Genomic DNA, 23,845 nt, shown 5'->3' with positions numbered 1-23,845 from the left:
CTGAGTTACTTAGCGCCTCACTTTTGCTGAGGCTGGCTTTGAACTCTCACTCCTCTTATCTCAGCCTCTTGAGCAGCTAGAATTACCAGCATGCACCACCATACCCAGTAGAAGCCAAGGATTCAGCTCTGTGAATTATAGGTGTTCAGTGATGCTGACAGAACTAAAGGTACTAAGATTTAGGTATACGTAAGTTACCATCTCCGTATGGCTAAAATTCCTTATACAATTTTAAATGCTTATTATACATTTTTTTATATCAGATTTTCTTTCTCTTATTCATTATGATCAAGTTACTAAATTACATAAGGGCCAGAAACCTCCTGATTGCCTTCTTCCTTCTCCTCCTCCAGTTCCTCTGCTTCTTTCTCTTCCTCTTCCTCCAGTCCCTCCACTTCTTTCTCTTCCTCCAGTTCCTCAGCTTCTTTCTCTTCATCTTCCTCCTCTTCTCCATCTTCCTCAGACTCATCCGTCATTTCTTCCTCCTCCTCCTCCTCTTCCTCAAACCCATCTTCGTTATCTAATTTAAACAATGCTTGGCGCTTTTGGCGCTCCTCAAATCTTCGGAGTTTCATTGCCTCTTGCAGTTTAGCTTTTAGCGCCTGCAACTTTTCACCTGAACAGAAATACGTTGAAATGCTTTACACATAACGATCAACTATATAAACCAATAATTAAGTAGGCATTTTAGGCAACTCTAGAAGTGTTCTAGTCATGTCCCAAAAGGAAAACCAAGGACCTTAGTACCCATCAGGCATGATGGCACATACCTATAATTCAGGTGACCTGGGAGGCTGAGGCAGGAGGATCTCAAGTTCCAGGCCTGCCTCAACAACTGAGTGAGACTCTGACTTAAAATAAAACATAAAAAAATAAAGGGCTGGGGATTAAGCTCAGTGATAAAGTCCCTGTGTTCAATCCCTAGTACTGTCACACATAACACGAAAAGACCTTAGTATCCTAGGTTTTTGTTATTCTAACACATAGAAATTATTATAAATAATTTATAATAGAAAATTTATTAGAAAATCAGAAAATTTCTACACCCAGGGATTATAAAGTAATCATTTAAAAGAGAGTAAAAGGAGGGAATGGGGCTTTAAGAGTCTCTGGCTCAGCAGCCATGATGGTCAACATTGATAAACTTACCTACAGAAAAAGAAACAAGAGTAAAATCAACAAAAGATATGGACTGGTAGTCCACAGAAAAATAAACATTAATAAAAATGTGAAAATAATGTTTAATTAATGTATAATTAAAAACAAATAAAAATAAGATAATTTTTGACATTTGACAAAATTAAAAAAAATTTATAATACCCATTATTAACAAGGGGAGGGCTTGGGTTGTAGCTCAGTGGTAGAGCACTTGCCTAACACATGTGAAGCACCACATAAAAATAAATAAATAAAATAAAGGTACCGTGTCCATCTACAACTAAAAAAAATATTTAAAAAAAACAAGGGAAGTGGCTGGAGTTGTGGCTCAGCAGTAGAGTACTTGCCTAGCACATGTGAGGCCCTGGGTTCGATCCTCAGCACCACATAAAAATTAAAAAATAAAATAAATGTGTTGTGCCCATCTACAACTAAAAAATAAATATTAAAAAAAAAAACAAGGGAAAACAAATTCTTACTATGATTAAAGTGTAAATTAGTGCAACCATTTTAAAGGACAATTAAGTGACACATATTAAATTCTGACTCAGTAATTCCACTGTAAGGATTTCTGCATCCTCAGATGACTCTGAGGAAGATGGAGAAGAGGTGGAAGTTTCTGGCCATTATGTAATTGTGTGTGTGTGTGTGTGTGTGTGTGTGTGTGTGTGTGAGAGAGAGAGAGAGAGAGAGAGAGAGTATATATATACATACATACATATATATGGTACTAAGAGACAACATTGGATGCAATGTCCAAAAACTGGAACAATCATGATGTATATCACTAGGACCACGGTTAAACAAACCATATTGTATCCATTCAATGGAATATTAAGTTGTGTTAAAAAAGCATGAAAAGAAATATAATGTGAGCCAGGCACGAGGGCACATGCCCGTGATCCCAGCGGCTCCTGAAGCTGAGGCAGGAGGATCAAGAGTTTAAAGCCATCCTCAGCAATAGTGAGGCACTAAGTAAGTAACTCAGTGAGACCCTGTCTCTAAATAAAATACAAAATAGGGCTAGAGATGTGGCTCAGTGTTCAAGTGCCCCTGAATTCAATCCCCAGTACCCTTCCCCACTAAACAATTGAAATACAACGGGAATTTGAGCCTGGAGTAGATTAGGTTACAGGTTCTACCACTTAGTAACAATGTAAACTTGAGCAAGTGTTTTGAGTGCTCTGCATATCAATTTCCCTATGCATAAAACAAGGGTATTATTATTTATTTCACAGGTTGTGAGGATTAAACAAGATAAAGTATGTAAAGCAGCTAGAACAGTGTCGGTAGAGAATGAATATCCAATGACACATACAAACGCACAAAGTGGATTATTCATAAAATTTTTCTTATAAGAATACATGAATTATTAACAGTCACCTTTGGGGAGAATAATTTTTCATATAATACCTTTTTCCTAGTGTTTTAAATTAAATTATTTCCATGTGATATATTACTTGTGTTTTCAAGGTGGAGGTAGGAATAATAGACCTGTTTCCAATACATTGTTAGAACAAAAAAGTAGATTATAAAGCAGAATGCATGGGATGATCACACTATTATTTTAGTTCATTTGTTTGTTTCCTTTTTATTTATTTACTTTTTTCCCAGTGCTGGGAATCAAACCTTTAGCCTTGTACCTGCTAGGCAAGCATTCTACCACTGAGTTACATCTCCAGCCTACTATTGGTGTTCCTGTTTTCTTTTTTCTTGGTGGGGCTGGGAATTGTTTGTTTTCAACACACACATATATGAAAAGAAATGAGTTTAATGGACAGATAAACAATATAGTTATAGAATTTGTATCTGATAGAAGATTACTTTTCTTGTTTATCCTTTCTATGTATTTATTTTTTAAATAAATTACAAATCTTTTTTATTTTTATTTTTTTAGTTGCACATGGACAAAATACATTATCTATCTATCTATCTACTATCTGTCTATCTATCTATTTAGTTATTTATATGTCGTGCTGAGGATCATACCCAGTGCCTTACACATGCAAGGCAAGCAATCTACCACTGAGCTACAGCCCTAGCCCCCTCTATGTTTTTATTTTTGTATAGTGAATATTTCTTTCCTTCTTTCTTTTTTCTTTTTTAAATATTGGTATTGAACCAAAGGTACTCTACCACTAAGGTACATCCCAGCCCTTTTTATTTTTATTTTGAGATAGGATCTCATTAAATTGTTGAGACTGGCCTTAAACTTGCAATCCTCTGCTTCACTCTCCTGAGTAGCTGGGATTACAGGTGTGTGCTAACATGCTCAGCAATAAGCTTTTGACAAATGCTAGTTTAAGAAATAAAGTCATTTTCTCACCCCACACTTCTAGATGTGCTGTATATGAATCCTACTGAGATATTGCTATCCAATCTCCAAAGTCTCCAAGGAAAAAGATTCTATAACCTTTCATTATAGGATCTTCAATAGCTATGAAAACTCAAAATACCTGGTTTTGTGTGGCTTGCTCCATTCAGTTTCTCAGCTGCCAAAGTCACAGGTACCACATCTGCCTTTAGCTCTTCCCTTCCATCAGTACTCAAGTCTTTCACTATGATGTTCACTTTCACTGTTTGGCCAGCCCTGGGCTTGGTTGTTGGATTAACATGCTTCCAGAAACGCTGCTTTAAGGCTTCCAGTTCTAAACCCAAATGCAAATAAGTCGGTCAGTTTGCCATGTTCAAGCTCTTTCCTTCAAGATTCCTATTAAGAATTATAAGTAAGTCTTTTGCTCTACAGTGTTAAAGAAAAAAATCATACACACAAAGAGAAACCCCTTTGTTGCTAACACCTGCATCAAATTCATACAACTTAACATCCTTCCTCAATATTTCAAAAATGAGATTTTTAAGATAGAAATTTACAACTGCTTACAAGTTCTAAATATATAGCAATTCTTCTTATAAGTATTAAGCTGATAGAAAGAAATATCGAATTCTTAACTTTCCATCTTTTTTCTTTCTTTTATTCTTTTCTCTCTCTCTCTCTCTTTTTCTTTTTTTTCCCCATACTGGGGATTGAACCTAGAGGTACTCTATTACTGATCTATATCCATAGCCCCTCATTTATTTATTTATTAAATTTGAGACAAGGTCTCACTAAGTTACTAAAGGTCTTAACCCAGGGGCAGGCACTTGCTAAATTGCTGAGGTTGGCCTTGAACTTGCAATCCTCCTGCCTCAGCCTCCCAAGTCACTGGGATCACAGGTGTGTACCACTGTGCCCAATTTCATCTTATTTCTTCAATTCCCTACTTTGAACATTTCACTATTGGCAATCTGACTACATATGAGCAATGTCAAAAAAAAGGCAGGGGGAGAAAATGACAATCTAGTCATTGATATAACTCAGTAGCGGGCTAGGAAAAAAAGGGGTTTTCTTGGTTAAACTAGTACACACAAGTGGCACAATCAGAAAGTAAGTAATGGACTGCTATAACTATTCCACTTACTGGTGGCCTCTGTATCACACACCCAACTGATATATAAATGGGTGCAGCAAGCTCAGTGCTCTAGCACAATAGAGCCTTTATTCTCTTCCTTGTTGCTATTCTTACAATTTTCTTCTCCTTTTTCCCTCAGCCAACCGCTGCTACCTAGCACCATTCCTATACTCACTCTGCTGAACACTTTATACCACTGTGGAATTTGGGGTCTGTACTGAGAGCGCTAGCTGGTAAGATCTGGCAGTTATAAAGATATCATAAAGGAAAAAAAAAAAGCTCCTTTTGGGGATGAGGGACATTGGACATTTTCATGTGGGTTTCTCTCTTTCATGGTAATGACTTAAGACTTCAAAGTTTGGTTAATTATTATTAAATATTTTTGGTGGGAGGTGATATTGGGAACAGAATCCAGGACCTCACACATGCTAGCCAAGTACTCTGCAGTAAGCTTCATCTCCAGTCCTTTTTACTTTAAGGCAGGGTCTCAGTAGGCTGACAACTTCAAGAATTTAAAATCTTCCTGCCTCAGTCTCAGTCTACTAAGTAACTGCAATTACAGGCATGGATCATTGCACATGGCTGGTTAAAATTTTAAAATGTACTCAAATCACTTTAGTAGTTTAGTGATTGGTATCTATATTTTTATCCTGAGTCCCTAACATTATTAGCAGCAAAACCTAACTCCAAAGAATGGTATGTTTACATTACAAACAAAAGAAAAGGGAGAGAAGTAGTAAGTCTGTCTCCTGTTTTGAAGTGATCAGTAAAGTTGGAACCAACAGGTGGCCGCAGTGGAAAGGGAGCAGAAAATAGGCAGATCATTACTGATGCCAATAGAACAAAAGAAATGGGTGAGCAGGAAGATTACTCAGGACCTAAAATAATGAGGCAGAAGTTATTTTCATTTATAACTAGAGAAAGTGAACAGCCTCAAGGCTTTTCATCTCTCAATCCACTACAGCAACTGCTTCCTTTACCCTTTATTTTAAGACTTAATCACCTTCCTCATCCTAAAAGCCAGGTTCAAACCCCTCTCCCTCCATCAATTTTTTCCTAGAACCTCTCATCTCTTCTTCAAGTGAAATATCTCTGCTCCAGATCAAGACTATACCAGGAACTTGGTCTAGAATTCTTATTTCCATTGTTCTGTCCAGAGAGTAGAGGAATTAGAAACAGAAATTACCCCCTAGGCTATTGTAAGACACATAAGTAATGTTTCACACGCCACAAAGTTTGAACTTACTGCATTTTCCCATGGAAACCTTACTCCATATGAGGAAAGAAATTGTTGATTCTAGGACTGGGGATGTGGCTCAAGCAGTAATGTGCTCGCCTGGCATGCGCGGGGTGCTGGGTTCGATCCTCAGTACCACATAAAAATAAAATAAGGATATTGTGTCCACCGAAAACTAAAAAATAAATATTAAAAAATTCTCTCTCTCTCTTAAAAAAAAAAAAAGAAATAGTTGATTCTAATGTTTCTGCTCTAAACCCCTTCCAATGTGTCTTCCACACCAGTTACCTGATTTAATTTCCTCAAATGCATATCTGATTGGGTCCTTTCCCATGCTAAAAACTATTCAATGGTCCCCCACTAAGAAAAGGCTAAAAAATCCACACTCCTAGCATGGCCTAAAAGTCCTGCAGGATCTAGGCTCTAGTCACCAATCCCCTTGAAACTGTCATTTTTACCAGCCAGAACTTTCAGTGCTTTCTATTATATCTGTCTATTTCTATTATATCTGTCTTTTGCAATTCTGTCCTCTCCACCAAAAAAGCTATCCCTCTCTGCCTTAGTATCTCCTCAGTTTTCAGGACTTCACTCCTTTCAGAAGCTCCCCTGACTACCTAATCCAAGTATGCTACACTTCTTCTAGGCTTACCTTCACAAAGGCATACCTTTGTCATAGTACTTACCATTTAGGATTCTAATAGTCTGTTTACCTAGTACCTATCACTCCTACTACACTTTAATTTCCTTGAAAGTAGGAACTATGTCTTACTTGCATACACAGTACCCAACATAGTGCTAAATAAGAAAAAGCTTATTGCAACTTATTGCATGAATAAATGAATGATGGTTTTAACTTCATATACAGAATATCATGGAAAAGCCTCAAGTAGAAACCAGTTTGCATGTCAATTTCTTTTTTCTTTTGGTACCACGGATTTAACCCAGGGGCAGGCACTTAACTGCTTTACCCCAACCCTAGCCCTTTCTATTTTTTATTTTGAGACAGGGTCTCACTAAGTTGCTTATAGCCTTGCTAAATTTCTGAGGCTGGTCTTGAACTTGTGATCTTCCTGTCTCAGCCTCCTGAGTCGCTGAGATTACAGGGGTTCACCACTATGCCCAGCTCACATCAATTTCAATTTTCTTTCTTTTTGTGGTGCTAGGGATCACACATAAGGCATCGTGCATGCCAGGCAAGAGCACTACTGCTGAGCCACATCCTCAGCCCCCATGTCAATTATTTCTAAAGGAAAACATATTTTGAGTTAAAAATAAGTGTCCAATATGTGGCAGGCATTGTGCTAGGTTCTTAAACAAGCCAAGTATAGTGCTAGAAAAATTATTCAACCTCTTTGAGCCTGCTTCTTCATCTTGCAAAATAATACCTGAGGCTATGAAAATTAAGAAACATAACTAATAAGTCTTCTGTTCCTGGGTATGGTGGCACATGCCTGTAATTCTAACAACTTGGAGGTTGAGGCAAGAAGATCATAAGTTCAAGGGAAGCCTCAGCAACTTAGCGAGACCCTGTCTCAAAATAAAAAATAAAAAATGGTCTGGGGATGTGGCTCAGTGGTTAAGTGTCCCCGAGTTCAATCCCTGGTACAAAAACAAAAACAAAAACCTCTTATTATGGTAGTTAGACATAGCAGTGTGTATCTACAATCTCAGCTACTCAAGAGGTAGAGACAGGAGAATGACAAGGTTCAGGCTGGCCTTGACAACCTAAGGAGACCCTGTCTCAAAATAAAATAAAATATCCCCAGGAGAGCTGGGGATATAGCTTAGCATACAAGGCCTTGGGTTCAATCCCCAGTACCTCACATATAAAAAAAGGTACGAAATAGAGTAGGTACAAAAAAAGTCTTTTCTTTCAGTCCAAAACAGTTTAGGTAACTTTTAATCTCACATAACAAAATTTAGCCGTGTCTCATAAAGTAACAAGAAATTATTGGTCTACTTTTCTTATTCTAGAACTGATAACTTCTAGTCCCATGTTTTTCCATTAATGTTCTGGGAAGCAGCTCATATTCAAGCTTCTAATGAAGTTAAGCTAATTCTGTTACATAACCCCTCCACATCTCCAGCTCCAACCAAACTGACTTTCACCTCCTCCCAATATGCACCATGAGGAACCCTTTCTTTCCTTTCCAAGAATGTCCTTCTCTCTAACTCTACCAAGTCCATCCAACCAACAAAGACTCACTGAGCATATTTTACACAGCAGACATAGTGGCTGACACAGCACCTATCAACAAAAATCTGTTTAATCAAGGAGGGTCTTAGTGTAAATAATTTGAAGCAGTAACCACTATTTGAGTGGTTCTTTATGCTATCCATTTGAATTATGTCAATAAAAATTACTATAGCACATGAGGCATATACCTCTTATTTCATTTTTTTTTTTTAAAAGATGGATTGGAAAGATTAAATAAGCATATCTAAGGTTGAACAATTCCTAGTATAAACCATATTCAAACCCTGGTTTTACTATAGTCTAAACCTACAACCACTATGTCATGCTGCCTCAACACAGAGGAGGGAACACCCAACTCAATTTGTGGTAATACCCAAATTCAGTGTGGAAGGGATCATTCATCTGTTCAATAAGTACAAATGCCTACAATGTCTCTTCCACTAAGAAAACACTAGGGATAAAAAAGAGCACAAGGCAGGAGATTTCCAACTCATACTATAAAGGGAAGGCAGGGAACAAGTAGTTACATCTGCCTACTCCCCAAGCCTTCCTTTAACCACCCTTGGAAGAAACTCATCCCTCCTCTGAATTTCCATAGCATTTTATGGAATACTTGCCTCTGTGGAGGACAGGGAATGAAGGAAAAGCCAATAATTACACATGATCTTATTCTACAGAGGTAAAAGATAGGGAGAGAATTCCACTTAGATAAATTCAGTGGAATATCAGAATGTTTTAAACCTTTAAAATGGAAGTCTGTGTTTTGGAATTTAAGAATACTTTTCCCTTTTCTTTGTGTTATTTAATTTTTTCCAATTATTGATGATAGCTCTATATATCCAGAGGTTCTTTCTGGATCTGCAGATTCAACCAAGCTCTGCTCGAAAAAACTTGAAAATTGCATCTGTACTAACCATGTATAAACTTTTTCTTGTTCTTATTCCCTAAACAATACAACTATTTACAGAGCATTTATATATTATCACAAATAATCTAGAGATGATTTAAAGTACTTGGGAACCATGTCATAGGTTAGATGCAAATATGTAATTTTATTTACAAGACTCGAGCATTGGCAGATTTGGATATCCTTGGTTGGGGATGGGAAAAATCAATTCCCTTCCAATACCAAGGGACAACTTACAGGTTCATTATGAAAGATGTCACAACTTTCTCCCTTGTATTACTGTTTTTTTGAGTACTTCTTATCTCTGATGCTAGACTATGTATGCATCTCAAGTGTAAGATAAGTGTCGGGGTAAATTGCTTTGCTCAACAGCATCTTGCAGGTGGTAGATATTTGTTGAATGAGTAGAAAAAAAAAATTCAGTTTGACAGACAATTTAAGTGAACCAAAATGTTTCTCTTTCATTGTAAAAAACTGAAAAATGTTTTTATGAATGACTTAAGAATAAGGAAAAGAGGTTCTTAATTCAGAAATGCCAGGGCATTTCCCTGGCCAGTGAGCCTGGGTTTACATTTGAAGGATACAGGATCATAGAAAAATTTAGGCATTCAGATTGCAAAGGCTACAAAAAATTCTTAAATTCCAAAACACAGACTTCCATTTTAAAGGTTTAAAACATTCTGATATTCCACTGAATTTATCTAAGTGGAATTCTCTCCCTATCTTTTACCTCTGTAGAATAAGATCATGTGTAATTATTGGCTTTTCCTTCATTCCCTGTCCTCCACAGAGGCAAAAAATAGAAAGCTGCCAAGGTAAGTGTCACTTCAAGGCAACTCCCCACAATTTAAAACATTACCTCTGTTGGTTCCAGGTTCATCAAGTATCACAAAGGAATCTTCATCAGCACCCAGCCGTGGTTTAATGGAAACATCTACTCCTAATTGCTTAAGTCTATCCAGAGTGAATTTTCGAACTTTTTCAGGTGGCACAACTGCCGATTTAGTTTGCTGCATGGGTTCTTCCACTTTCTCTTCTATTTCTTCAGTCTGTTTCAGGTCATCTACTCCCTCCAGGGCATGAGATTCAGATGCCACTAGCCCTCCAATCTGATACTCCTCACTGGCCTTGTTCCTAAGGAGGCTGCTTTCCTCCTGTGACACTGAGCTGTCCCCAGGTGAAGATTTAGCATCACTCTGCTTCTTTTTCTCCAGAACTGCTACTTCTTCACTTCTTATCAGATCTTTACTGCAAGCTTCATCTGACCGAGTAGTGATTTCAGGTTCTTTTGAAACCACAGTAAATGCATTAATTTCTCTTTCATATTCTGCACCAGTTGTGTGCTCAGAATCTTTGCTATGGTGGTCACCATTCATTTCAGTTATATTTGTAGTGTCTATAATTTCTTTGTGATGGCTTGGCTGATACTTTGATGACCTAGAGAAGGGAAAAAGAGCTGGAATTTAAAATTACCTTAAAACATTCCCATCCCTTAGAATATAATAAGTTAAATCAGCTTAAAGAGAGTGGGGAATCCGAACTTTTTACACCAGATATTTGCCACAAAACTGAGTGTTCATGAAGAACATAATCAACAAGAAAAGAGGGCTCTTACTTCAGAAGTGCCATGGCATTTCCCTGGCAGGTGGGCCTGGGTTTACGTTTGAAGAAATCATGAATAGTTTTATTCTCAGGCATATGATACGGAAGATTAAGTGCAGATTCTAGAAAATGGAACAGAACAAGCAAATATATACACTGTATATTCTGAAATGTAACTTCATATTCAGTTAACAAAACACTAGAACCAAATCTATCACCAGAAATAGAAAAAAAAATCCTGCCTCTAACATAGGCAGGAGCTGACTACAAAAGAGCTCCTTGAAGACCAGTGGCTTTTAAGTTTAACTATAATCAAAACAATCCTGGAAGTTTTTAAGAAATACAGATTCTTAGCTCCGATAACTTATTGAATCAGAATCTTTGTGGGGCCTAAAATTTTATATATTTGAAAATCTTCTAAGCTGAGTGCAGGGCATAGTCCCAGCTCCTCAGGAGGACATCTGGGGTATTGCTTGAGCCCAGAAGCTTAAGTAACAAAGCAAGTCCTTGTATTAAAAAACAAAACAAAAAATCCTGCTACAGGGATCCAGATGTAATCAATGCATAGACAACCATTAAAAAGTTTTTTCCTGGTATTGTCTCAGCCTTTTGTTGCAAGTCATTATTCAAAGAAATTTTCAGAACATAGAATATATAGGCAGCAGCCAAAACTGCCAAGTTCTAACTGGTCCCCATAGAAAACAGTGACCTAGTCATTTGTTAATCAAGATCCATTTATTACAATGAAGGCCAGGCTGTCTTTAAAGCACTCCAAGGGAAGTGGAGGACAGGTCCAAGCAGGGCTTTCCTTTTTGTTGTGTCATTATCTTTGATCACTATTGCAACCAGACAGCCACTGGGCCTCAAAATATAGGGATAAGACTGAAACTGTAAATACTCTGTAAACACAAGCATTTGTACTTGAAAGAACAGGATTTTAAAGAGCACTGATGTTCAACCAGATAAAAGGCATAACAAAGTGACTTTTTTTTTTTAAAAGATACTTTTAAAAAAAATGTATTCACTTTTATGTGGTACTGAGGATCAAACCTAGTGCCTCGCACATGCTAAGCAAGTGCTCTACTACTGAGCCACAACCTCAGCCCCCAAAGTGACCTTTTTATATTAAAAAGTTTCTTCCTTACCTCCATTATAATTTTAGAAGTTTTCTCAGTTTACATTAATGTTCTAAAGGCTTTAGAACGATGGCTACTCATGAAGATCAATTCTAAACTTGATATAATTATCTGAGTTCATATTATGAGTGGGGAAAAGAAAACAAACAAAAAAAAAACAACAACCCTGACATCCAGTTGAACTTACAAAAAAATTGTAATTTTTCCTTAAACTTCACCCTAGTAGTTTGCATTACCTCGAATAAGGCGCTGAGTCTCACTATGCAGTTTTTTTAATGCTTCCTTACTTAACTTGGCTGCCTTTCTTTCCTTAAAGAAAACAAAAAGTAAGACTATATTAATGGTGTTGTCCAGAAAGACAGCTATTCATTCTTCTAGAGTTTGTTCTCTCCAAGAAAAAAGGAGAAGGAACAGTAAGCACTAATAATACAATATAAACTCAAGGAGCACATTTATTTACAAGTCTCAGAATATTAATTCAATCCAATCCATATTTGTGTTCCTACTATGTACATAGCAATACGCTGAATATCAGGAAAATAGGACAGACAAGATAAAATATTTATCTTTGAGAAACCCACAATCTCCTGTGGAAAGAGATCAATGTAATTTCTACACAGGACTCTACTTTACCTTCTTCATGATGCCTTTTGATAACTCACTCTCTTCTTGTTGCAAGTCTAAAGATGCTTCCTTTTTCTGAAAAAGATTTTAAAATTCATTTAAAAGATTTTAACTTCATTTTTAAATGTGAGAATAAAAACTAAACCCAAGCTGGGCATGGTGACACACACCTGTAATCCCAGCAGCTCATGAGGCTGAGGCAGGAGAATCATAAGTTCAAAGGCAGCCTTAGCAAATTAGTGAGCCCTAAGCAAGCTAGAGAGGCCCTATCTCAAAATAAAAAAATAAAAAGGGCTGGGATTGTGGTTCAGAGTTTAAGTGTCCATGAATTCAATCTCTAGTACCCCTTGCAAAAAAAAACCTCAGAGGATGTTTTTACTACATTATGCTACATTAATAATAAATCTCAAATAGAAAATTTTATTTTTATTCTCTATCAAATAGAAAATTTTAAACATACAGCATCCAATTATGCTTAGAAAACAAATTACGTCTCCTTCCCCCAGTACTGGGGATTGAACCCAGGGACACTGTACCACTGAGCTATATTCCAAGCCCCTTTCATTTTTTATTTTAAGACAGACTCTTGCTAAATTGCCCACGCTAGCCTTGAACTTGCAATCCTCCTGCCTCAGCCTCTGGAGTAGCTGGGATTACATACATATAACACTATACAGAGCACAAATTAGATATTTCAAATGGAATTTGGATCCTCATTTCTTATACCATTGCTTACATAAATCTCTCAAGAGGGGCAATGATTTATAGAGAGCTAATAAAATCCTACGAAGAGCAGTTATGCTTTGTGTATATGATACTGGGGATCAAAGAACCCAGGACTCCATGCAAACTTGGCAAGTATCTACCACTGAGCTACATCCCCATGCCTTCCTTCAACATTCCTACAAGGGTAATAACCAAACAATTTAGCACATAATTTGTACTGCAGTTTTCCAAAATTAACAGCTAAAAAACTGAAACCCATCAACACGTGATTTTCTTCATTTAAAAAAAAAAGTAAAGCTGAGCATGGTTGTATATACCTATAATCCCAGCAACTCAGGAGGCTGAGGAGGAGGATCGAAGGTTCAAAGCCAGCCTCAGCAACTTAGTGAGGCCCTAAGCAATTTAACAAGACCCTGCTCAAAATAAAAAATAAAAAGGGATGGGGATGTGACTAAGTAGTAAAGTGCCCCTGGGTTCAATCTCCAGAAAAGAAAGAAAGAAAGAGAGAAAGTAAATCACAACTGGAAATCAAAAAAATAAAGTAGGGCTGGGGATGTGGCTCAAGCGGTAGCGCGCTGGCCTGGCATGCGCGGGGCACTGGGTTCGATCCTCAGCACCACATAAAAATAAATAAAGATGTTGTGTCCACTGAAAACTAAAATATATATATTAAAAAATTCTCAAAAAAAAAAAAAGTAAATGTTAGAAGTAGTTGGTTAGAACTTACTGTAACCATGTTTTACTTGCCTTGTGATTTTTTACTTTGTTTTTCACAGCTGCCCTTATTGATTCTAATGACTCTTCATCTTCCAGTGGAGAGTTATTTTCCTCCTCCAAACCCGTTTCAAAAAGGTCTTTATCGGCAAGAAGACAGCCACTGTCATTAAATGAATGTTCTATATCATTTTCCTGGGTAATGCATAAAGAAAAAACATAATTCAATCATTTTAAAATCCAACATTTCACAACATATATGGTAATTTGGATCAAGCAGAAAAAGCCCAGCTTTCATCAACAGACAAATACACAGCTTCTAGAACCTTCTTACTGGATCTGAACCCAGATATCCTTTGAAGTCCAAGCTGTGAGTTTTTTATATAATTTCTCAAAATTAACTTAATAAATAAATATTTTTTGAAATGTCAACTAATTACTTATTGACTTATTACAAAACATAAGGATGATTTTTCTAGTTAGCAAACAAACTTTGGTTGAGGGATGCATTAAAAAATCCTCCTGGGCTGGGGTGTAGCTCAGTGGTAGAGCACTTGCCTGGCATGTGTGAGGCACTGGGTTCGATCCTCAGCACCACATAAAAATAGATAAATAAAAATAAAGGTATTGTGTCCATCTACAACTAAAAACTATTTTTTAAAAAAATCCTCGTTTCAGCCAGGCATGCTGAGGCAAAAAGATCACAAACTGAAGGCCAGCCTCCATAATGTAGAGGTCTTGTCAAAACAAAAAGGGCCAGGCATGGTGCGCACACTTATAATCCCAATGGCTCAGGAGGCTAAGGCAGGAGGATCCCGAGTTCAAAGCTAGCCTCAGCTATGGCAAGGCACTACAACTCAGTGAGACCCTGTCTCTAAATACAAAAAAAAATGGATGGGGATGTGGCTCAGTGGTTAAGCAGCCCTGGATTCACTCCCCAGTACAACAGAAAAAAAAAAAAAAAAGGTAGGGTATGGTAGTACACACCTAGAATCCCAGCAACTCAGGGAGCTGAGGCAGGAAGATCCCCATTTCAAAGCCAGTCCAGGCAATTTAGCAAGAGATTGTCTCAAAATAAAAGGATTGGGGGCTATAACTCAGTGTAGGAGCACCCACTGGTACAATTCCCAGTACTGGGGGTATGAGGGATGAATTACTTCAGGTCCTCACAAAGAAAATCAGAAACTTGTTTATTTGTAAGCATCCTCTACATATCCACAACAGTAAGTAAAACGTGTATCCTGCTGGCCATGGTGGCACATACCTATAATCCCAGCAGCTTAGGAGGATTAGGCAGTAGAATCACAAGTTCAAAGCCAAACTTCGAATTTAGTGAGACTCTGTCTCAAATAAAAAATAAAAGGCGTGGGAAAACTGAGGTCATAGCTCAGAGGTAGAGAACTTGCCTAGCATGTGTGAGGCACTGGGTTCAATTCTTATCACTGCATATAAATAAAATAAAATAAAGGTCCACTGACAACTAAAAAAATATATTAAAAAAGAAGGGGGAGAAGGGGATTTAACTCAGTGGTTAAGTATCCCTGGGTTCAATCCCTGGTACCAATATATAAATAAATGAATAAATAAAACACATATCCTATTAGTCTCTATGCAAAGCAGTCGATTCAAAGCTATATGCTGAGTGCAGAAACTACCCTAATAACTGAAAGCCATTTTTTCTAAAACATTATTCTATGTGAGAAAAAGCAAATGACTCTCTAATGTATATCTTAGGCTAGTGATAGAGCACTTGCCTAGAATGTGTGAGGTAGCCTTGGGTTTAATCCCCACCACAACAAAAGGAAAAAAGTATCTCAATGAATAGATAAGAAAATGGTAGCTGGGTGAAATGGTACATGCCTGTAATACCAGCTACTCAGGAGGCTGAGGCAGGAGGATCACAAATTCAAGACCAGACTGGGCAACTTAGTGAGACCCTATTTCAAAACGAAATAAAAAGTGTTGTGGGTATATTTCAGTCATGGGGTACTTGCCTAGTATGATGAGGCCCTGGGTTCAATCCTCAGTACCCGACATACATACAATATACATATATATGGCATATATCCACAACGGCATTATTTAACCATAAAAAAGATAAAATTCTGTCATTTGCACCAACTTAGAATAGTGTTACCCAGCACCTGGGAAGGGTGTGGGAGATCAGTGAAGATAGGACATTTATGGGTGACTATTAATTGAATATTTCAAAATAAATTATGGAGAGGATTTTTAATGTTCCTAACACAAAGAAATGCTACATATTGAAGATGATATGCTGGCCATGGTGGCACATGCCTGTAATCCCAGCAGCTTGGGAGGATGAGGCAGTAGGATCACAAGTTCAAAGCCAGACTTCACAATTTAGTGAGACTGTCTCAAATAAAAAATAAAAGGGCCTGGGGGGACTGGGGTCATAGCTCAGAGGTAGAACACTTGCTCTGATCATTATACACTGTAAACATGTATGAAAATACCACATGGTATTCCACAATTATGTCCAATTACTATGTGTCAATTAAAAACAAAAATGTCTTAAAAATAACCTTGAAAAGACTACATCAGAGTTTTAAAATAAAATAATATACCTTATTTTTTATTTCCTTTCTTTTTAGCCGTCTAATTTTTTCCATCTTTCTCTCCTCTTTCTCAAGTCTTCTCTTTGATTTTATTTTTGTTTTTCCTTCTGTTACTTCTTTATCACATATGGGCTTTTTGGAAATCTTTCTACCGATGGTAAGTTCTATAGAGTTTCCAGATTGGAGACTCAGTTCTAAGCAAGATGTCACCTGGGTTTCAAGAGTTTCCTGATACGAAGACTCCTCCATATCACTTTCATCACTGTCTGCCACAGTTTTGTAAACCCTTTTAATTTTTCCAGCATATAAATTCTCTTTATTTTCCTCAGCACTGTCATAGGTAGTTTTTTCTGGAGAGACATTTGTGTATTCTGTTTCAGAATCACTGTCTTGTAGCACCTTCTTGCTTTTCAATTTCTTACTCACAAATATTTCTTCATCTGAATCTGAAAGAAAAACAATATTTTTAAAGGTATACAACCAGCTAGGGTTGGTGGTACATGTCTATAACACCAGCAACAAGGGAAGACTGAGGTAGGAGGATCTCGTTCAAGGTCAGCCTTAGCAATTTAACAAGACCCTACCTCAAAATAAAAAATTAAAAAAAAAAAAATTTTCTTTAAAAAGGTCTAGGGATGTAGCTCAGTGGTACAGTGTCCATGGGTACGATTCCAAGTGCTGAAAAAAGAAAAGTATACAAGTAATTGACCTTCCTCTTAGTCCCACTACACTCAAAAATATATTCAATTATACAAGTGATATATCTCCTTGTGAAATTATATAACTATCATTAAGAACATATTGTAGCAAAGCATATCTAAAAATATATTTTGAAAAACATTTTCTAAAGAGAAATGCCTCTGGCTGAAAAATGTAATTATATATATTTACAATGTGTAAAATTGTTCTAATCCTTCTGGTACTTGTTAAAAATACTTTTATTAAAGGATAAATGCATTTAACCAGGCAGTGTGATAGCTACTGGATATTTTACAAATTCAGCAATATAACAAAAAGGAATATTTTCAAAAAGACATAAGCACTATTATTTATTATTTTGCTTTTATAATAAACAACAGACATGGTAATAATTGACTTATTAATTATTAATAACTGATTTATTAATAACTTAATAAGTAATAATTCAATAAGTCAAGACAATAACGAAGTTAATATAATCCATTATAACCCAGGCTCCCACACTCTATTCCTAAAATTAAAGTACTAAATATTACAAACCTTTTTCACTCAAGGACCTAGTTGTTTCACAGCTGCCTTGTCCACTGTCAGAAGGACTGTCTGCTTCTTGTGAAATGAGTTTTAGATCATTAATTTCTAAATGAACCTAAAAAATGAAAACAAGCTTTGCATTAACTAGGAGGTGACTGAAAGGTCCAAGTACATACCAAGAGCTGGGCACAATGGCGTGTGCCTGTAGTTCTAGCTATTCAGGAGACTGAGGTAGGAAGGAAGGTCCCACGGATTCAAGGAGTTCAAGACCAGCCTAAGCAACACAGCAAGACCCCATCTCAAAACACACCCACACACCCACCCACCCATACACACACACACACACACACACACACACAGAGAACATACTGATAAATACATCAACACAGGATCGTCACATTGAAATAAGGAAAGAACCAATACAATCATTTGATTAAGACAAAAACCAAAATTCATTATACACCTTTAAAATTACTGGATAAATTAGGTGCCGTGGTGCATGCCTATAATCCCAGCAGCTTAGGAGGCTGAAACAAGAGGATTGAGAGTTCAAAGCCAGCCTCAGCAAAAGCAAGGCACTAAATGACTCGGTGGGATCCTGTCTCTAAATAAAATACAAAATAGGTCTGGGGTTATGGCTCAGTAGCTGAGTACCCCTGAGTTCAACTCCCAGTATCCCCCCCGCAATTATTTTTTTTTAATTAAAAAACTGGGCAGAAAGTAATTCATTGTGCACCTCCGAAGGATACTAACAGAACCAACCCTGAGTAACAGTAAATAAATGAAAAGAATCAAACATTTATTATGTTTTTTCTATGTGAACTGTTCCTCAATATATCCAAATGATTGATAAGGGAAGTTTTAGCTGGGCATGGTGGATCACAATTTGAGGCCAGCCTTAGCACCTTAGTAAGACCCTAAATAAAAGGGTTAGGGGCATGGCTCAGTAGTAGAGGGCCTCTAAGTTCAACCCCAGTACCACTAAATAAATAAATAAATAAATAATGAAGGAAGTTTTTCTTCTGAGAATATGCCTAGTTAATCAATAAAGAATTGACAGACTGTCACAGTTTTAGCAACCCTTGATTAAATAACAAACCTAGAAAATGATCATTAATGGCTGCGAACATTACCAAAACAGAAACAATCAGACCTTATATAAAGCCTAATAGAAGTACAACACCATCTATGAAGCATTCTTGTCAGAACAATCAGGTCTGAATCTGATTCAGTCTCTGGAACTATTGTCCATTTACAGAAAATAGAGGAAACAAATACACTACAGATATGTAATCTAATCTGGGCACAGTGGTGCAAACCTGTAATCCCAGCAGCTTGGGAGGCTGAAGCAGGAGGATTGAGTTCAAAACTAGTCTCAGCAACTTAGTGAGACCCTGTCTCAAAATAAAATATAAAAAAAGGGCTCAGGGGCTAGGGCTGTAGTTCAGTTACCTAGCATGTGTGAGGCACTGGGTTCAAGTCTAAGCATGGCATATAAATAAATAAAGGTTGATCAACAACTAAAAATAACAAAAGGGCTGGGGACTTAGCTCAGTGGTTAAGCGCCCCTGGTACCAAAAAGAGAGAGAGAGAGAAAGAGAGAGGGGGAGGGAGAGAGAGAAAGAGAGAGAGAGAGAGAGAGAGATATGCAATCTAGGTGTGGGAAATTCTACAGGACTAACTAGGTGGTTTCTTTAACAATAGAAGCTGGGGAGTATTATTCAGTAGTAGATCATTTGCCAGCATGCCTGGTGCCCTGAGTTGGATCCCAGCACTTAAAAAAAAAAAAAAAAAAAAGGAAAAAAGAGGTGGGACCTATAGATTAATGAGTTTACATGAAATATACTATATCTACATATATATATACACACACAATGTATATATTTGGGGGGGCGGTACTAGGGATTGAACCCAGGGGGGCTTAACCACTGAGCCACATCCCCAGTCCTTTTTTTTTAAACTTTATTTAAAGACAGGGCCTCGCTGAATTGCTTAGGACCTCACTAAGTTGCTGAGGCTGGCTTTGAACTCATTGATCCTCCTGCCTCAGCCTCAAGATGCTGGATTACAGGCACCACCACATCTGGCTAAGAAATATATTTTAGCTCCTGCAATATGTAGACTTTTGTTGGGATCCTAACTCAAAAACTAAACATATATGTATTAGTCAAAACACTGACTAGATGTTTTTTTGGTGTGGTAATATTTTGGCTATCCTTTTTCAGAAAGCTCTTATTTTTTAGAAATGTACACTGAAATATTTATTTGTGGATGAAACAGTATGAGGTCTGGGATTTCTTACAAATAATTCCCTGAGGGGGGAAAATTAGTAGAAACAAGACTTTATTTGATATATGCCAAAATTAGATGATGGCTTTCTATGTGTATAGAGATTAAAAATTCCTAAATAAAGCAATTTAAATAAAAGTCAAAAATATAAAGGAAGAGAGGAATGTAAGGGACTTGATCAGTAAGTGACCAAGATGACCCTAGATACCAGGTCATCTACCTTCCTTGGTGTTCTCAGGGCTCTGAATCAACTTACTAATAAAAAGGAAAATAACAGATTAACATCTGTAATGTAACTGAGTACAAGGTCTTACTCTAGTGGTTTCTCAAAAAAACTATCAAATTGATTTGAATGCTTGACCTAATTATTAAAATAATAAACACAGAAAACACATAATGAGGAAACACCAAGGATTATCCTGTATATACTGATGATCCTCCCAACAACCCAAAGCAGTAACACTATTAGTTCTGTTTATAAATGTGAAAACTGAGTTTAAGTAACCATATGGCTCAACATACAGTGACACTCTTTTTTTTTTTTTTAATATAGGCGGACACAATATCTTTATTTTATTTTTATATGGTGCTGAGGATGGAACCCAGTGCCTCACACATGGTAGGTGAGCACTTTAACTCTGAGCCACAACCCCAGCCCTACAGTGATACTTTTAATAAGGAAATCTGCTGTAGGCAACTTGCAGCAGTACAAATAACTTCAAAGAGCAGTGCCAAAAAAGAGTGAGCTGAGGGGTCTTTAAAAACTCAGTAATGAAGACTTTTAAAAAATTTTTAAATGTTTAATATGTATATATGTATATATAATTAAAAAATTAAACTAGCCAACTATGTCTCATGAAGTTAACTGCTTGCTTTATTCTTTTTTTTTTTTTAATCATTTATTCTATTTATTTAATTATTCCAGTTCTGGGGATTGAACCCAGGGATGCTCTATCATGGAGCTACACCATCAGCCCTTTTTATTTTTTATTTTAAGTTAGGGTCTCAAAATGTGATCTTCCTGCCTCAGCCTCCCCAGTAGCTTGGGACAACAGATTAGCTACACCTGCAGCTGCCTGCTTTTCCTAATAGTTTTGTTGGAAACAAGGTTTTTATTGGATTAGGATGAGGTGAGACAAAATCATGTAAGGTCGAGTCTTTATTTAAGTTTGCTATATTGCCAGGCGGGGTGGCACATGCCTGCAATCCCAGAGCCTGAGGCTGAGGCTGAGGCAGGAGGATCACAAGTTCAAGGCTAGCCTCAGCAACTTAGTGAGACCCTGTCTCAAAAAGATGGGGCTAGAGTTGTGACTCAGCAGTAGAGCGCTCACCTAGCACCACATAAAAATAAAATAAAGGTTGTGTCCTACTACAACTAAAACAAAATATTTGGAGAAAAAAAATGTTAAAAGGTCTGGGATGTGGCTCAGCGATAAAGCAATCCTAGGTTCAACCTCCAGTACCAAAAGGAAAAAAAAAGTTTGCCCTTTTGTTCAAGATCAAATCATAGGCTTTTTGCATTAATTTCTGATTTTCTAAAATACTGCATTAATATGAACTTCACTTGATCACTGAATTTTTACGTAGCTCCTTCAAATTTTGCTCCCAAGGCGAGAGAGCCTGGCCCTAGTCCCGACCTCAGAAAAGCGCACAGGTCTGGAAACAGATGCTTTCTTTGACCAGAGACGCCTGGGAGCAGTCAGCCGCCAGCGAAGACCGCGGAGTGTTACTTCCGCGTCCGGAGACCTGTCGGGAAACGCTGGGGGCCGGCGCACGACTACCTCCAAGATACGGTTCAGACCCGGTTCCGAACTTCCACAAGCTCTCCGGTCTACTCAGAGCCTCGCCCCGCATCCCGCGGAGCCGGCCTTCTCTCTTTCGGGGAGCGGTAAGAGGAGCCCGCGCGGCAGGAAAGGCGCCAAGGGGAAGGGTGGGCTGCGGGGACAAGCTGAGGAGGGCTGGGCGGAGGCCCTCGCGCGCCATCGACCCCAGGGGCACCGCCGCCAACCGAGCACGGGAAGCCGGCTGCGGACCCCACGCGAGGCCGCGAGCCCACCCGGCAGAGCCGAGAAGATGCGGAGTCCGCCGGGAGCTGTAGTCCGCCGGGCCCCGCGCCCCAGCTCAGCGCCACTCCCGCCTGAACCCACCACGACCCTCGGCTTGCCGCCTCCGCTGGCCGATGGGAGGCTTGTGCGTAAACTCACTTCAGAACCCACATCGCCCGCCATGAGTCCGGCCTCTCCAGCGTTCTGTTCCGGATGATTCGGTTCCCGGTTCCCTCAGCCTGGGGACAGCAGATCCCGCCGTCTCCAGCCAGGCTGCGACGTTCGAGCTTTCGCGCCCAGCCGCAGTGGATGCCCCACCTTCGATGATTTGCACCAATCCGGAGGAGGCGTTTCGTCCAAGGCCACGCCCCCATTCGTCCCACCAATCACGAAGCGCCTCCTGCCGGCCCTACGACTATAAACTAGGGTAGTTTGGCGGGTACTGGCTGTTCTTGTTAGTAGAACCGAGGGTAGGAGTTTCCTGCCGGTCCGGGCGGCCCAGCCCTTTTATCCCTGCAACAAGGGACCTTATGAGTGGTGGTCTTTGACACTTGACCCCTGCCGTAGCTCGACAGGTCGCACCAAGCAAATTGAGGGGTGAGCACTCCAGGCAAGAAGCAGACTGGGAATGAACACCTAGTGGTGTTCTGTTATCGCAGGAAGACCGAGCTCCGCCCCCACCATCCTTGGAGCAGCTAAATGTTGGCGGCTGCTTCTACAAGGCACTCGCCCTTGTACATTAAAAAAGTTTTGCAAGATTCTCAGATACCGGGCTGGGGATGTGGCTCAAGCCTGGCATGCGTGCGGCCCGGGTTCGATCCTCAGCACCACATACAAACAAAGATGTTGTGTCCACTGAAAACTAAAAAAATAAATAAATATTAAAAAAAAAAAAAGATTCTCAGATACCAAAGAATATCCTTGGATGATCTTTATAAATTTACTTAGAGTTGATTCGAGGATGTTGATTCGAAAAGCACTCATCTCACCCCTAGAGGACTCCCCACCTTTGAATAAGCCTTGGGGTGAGAGGGAAATCAAAGCTCTGGCTCCAGATTTTTTTTTTTTTTTTTTTTAATTTTTTGGTACTGAGGATTGAATTCAGAGACATTCGACCACTGAACCACTTCCCATTCCCAGTTAGCGCCTCGCCCCTTGTTGAAGCTGGCTTTGAACTCTCTTAGAACTCTCAGCCTCCCCAGCCTCTGGGATTGCAGGCGTGGGCCATCACACCGGCCCGAGTCAGATTTATCCTAGCTTATTCTAATCTCAGTTTTGCCCACTATGTGGGTTATTTTCTTTTTTGCCTTTCTGAGTCATTTCTGTTTTTTCTTGTGACCTTTCTGTGTCCAAGCAAGGCTGACTTCTCAGGACTCTTCAGCTCTCTTGCCCTCTGTCTTCTTTTGGGTCAGGCCACTCTAAGGCACTTTACAAGATACTGTAAGGTGAAGATCAGAGCGCACGAGGAAAGAAAGATCAAAGTATCTGTCATCCCACTTCACCTCCACGGTCATATCCAATAGTAGGATGACCAACTAGGTTCAATTTGTCCAGGACTTTCCCAGTGAAAGTTCCACAACGCTGGGAACCTCCTCAGTCATAGGCATACCAGGACAGTTGGTCACCGTATCCACAGTCCTCCTCTTCCAAGTTTCCACTTTTGGCTGGGTTCAGTTAAAAAGCTCCTATCCTCACCTTCATTTCTTCACCTCTTTACCACCTCTCAAACCACTTCTGCACTCATCAAGATCTTGGGCTGGGAATGTAGCTCAGTGGCAGAGCACTTGCCTAGTATGCATCAGGCCCTGGGTTCAATTCTTAGAACCAAAAAGGAAGAAAAAGAAATAATAATCTAATCCTCATTTCTTAGTCTATTTGTATTTTCATCCATTTTACTACTAATTTCTATATGGATGATTCTCAATTATACATCTATAGCACCCCTCATCATG

At 38.7% G+C, this 23,845-nt stretch overlaps 1 protein-coding gene across 1 annotated transcript in view; it reads right to left on the bottom strand.

Moving 5' to 3' along the window:
• Positions 1 to 22,192, bottom strand: part of Clspn (claspin) — a 36,974-nt gene extending 14,782 nt beyond the window's left edge. Inside the window, exons 1-10 of the mRNA XM_046469028.2 lie at positions 22,053 to 22,192; positions 17,569 to 17,674; positions 16,339 to 16,775; positions 13,784 to 13,945; positions 12,320 to 12,385; positions 11,923 to 11,995; positions 10,564 to 10,672; positions 9,808 to 10,385; positions 3,615 to 3,806; positions 321 to 616 (exon numbers count right to left, since the gene is read on the bottom strand). Coding sequence (XP_046324984.1) covers positions 321 to 616; positions 3,615 to 3,806; positions 9,808 to 10,385; positions 10,564 to 10,672; positions 11,923 to 11,995; positions 12,320 to 12,385; positions 13,784 to 13,945; positions 16,339 to 16,775; positions 17,569 to 17,674; positions 22,053 to 22,076 — 2,043 coding nt within the window. The 5' untranslated portion in view covers positions 22,077 to 22,192. The remainder of the gene's footprint in view (positions 1 to 320; positions 617 to 3,614; positions 3,807 to 9,807; positions 10,386 to 10,563; positions 10,673 to 11,922; positions 11,996 to 12,319; positions 12,386 to 13,783; positions 13,946 to 16,338; positions 16,776 to 17,568; positions 17,675 to 22,052) is intronic.
• Between the last annotated feature and the right edge of the window lie 1,653 nt (positions 22,193 to 23,845).

This window comes from Marmota monax, unplaced genomic scaffold (assembly GCF_021218885.2).
Source record: "Marmota monax isolate L192 unplaced genomic scaffold, Marmota_monax_Labrador192_F-V1.1 WCK01_AAM20220418_F8-fsc00008, whole genome shotgun sequence".
NCBI classification, from domain to species: domain Eukaryota; kingdom Metazoa; phylum Chordata; class Mammalia; order Rodentia; family Sciuridae; genus Marmota; species Marmota monax.
Note: the sequence above shows the minus strand (reverse complement) of the source record. Positions and strands in the feature narration are given on the sequence as shown.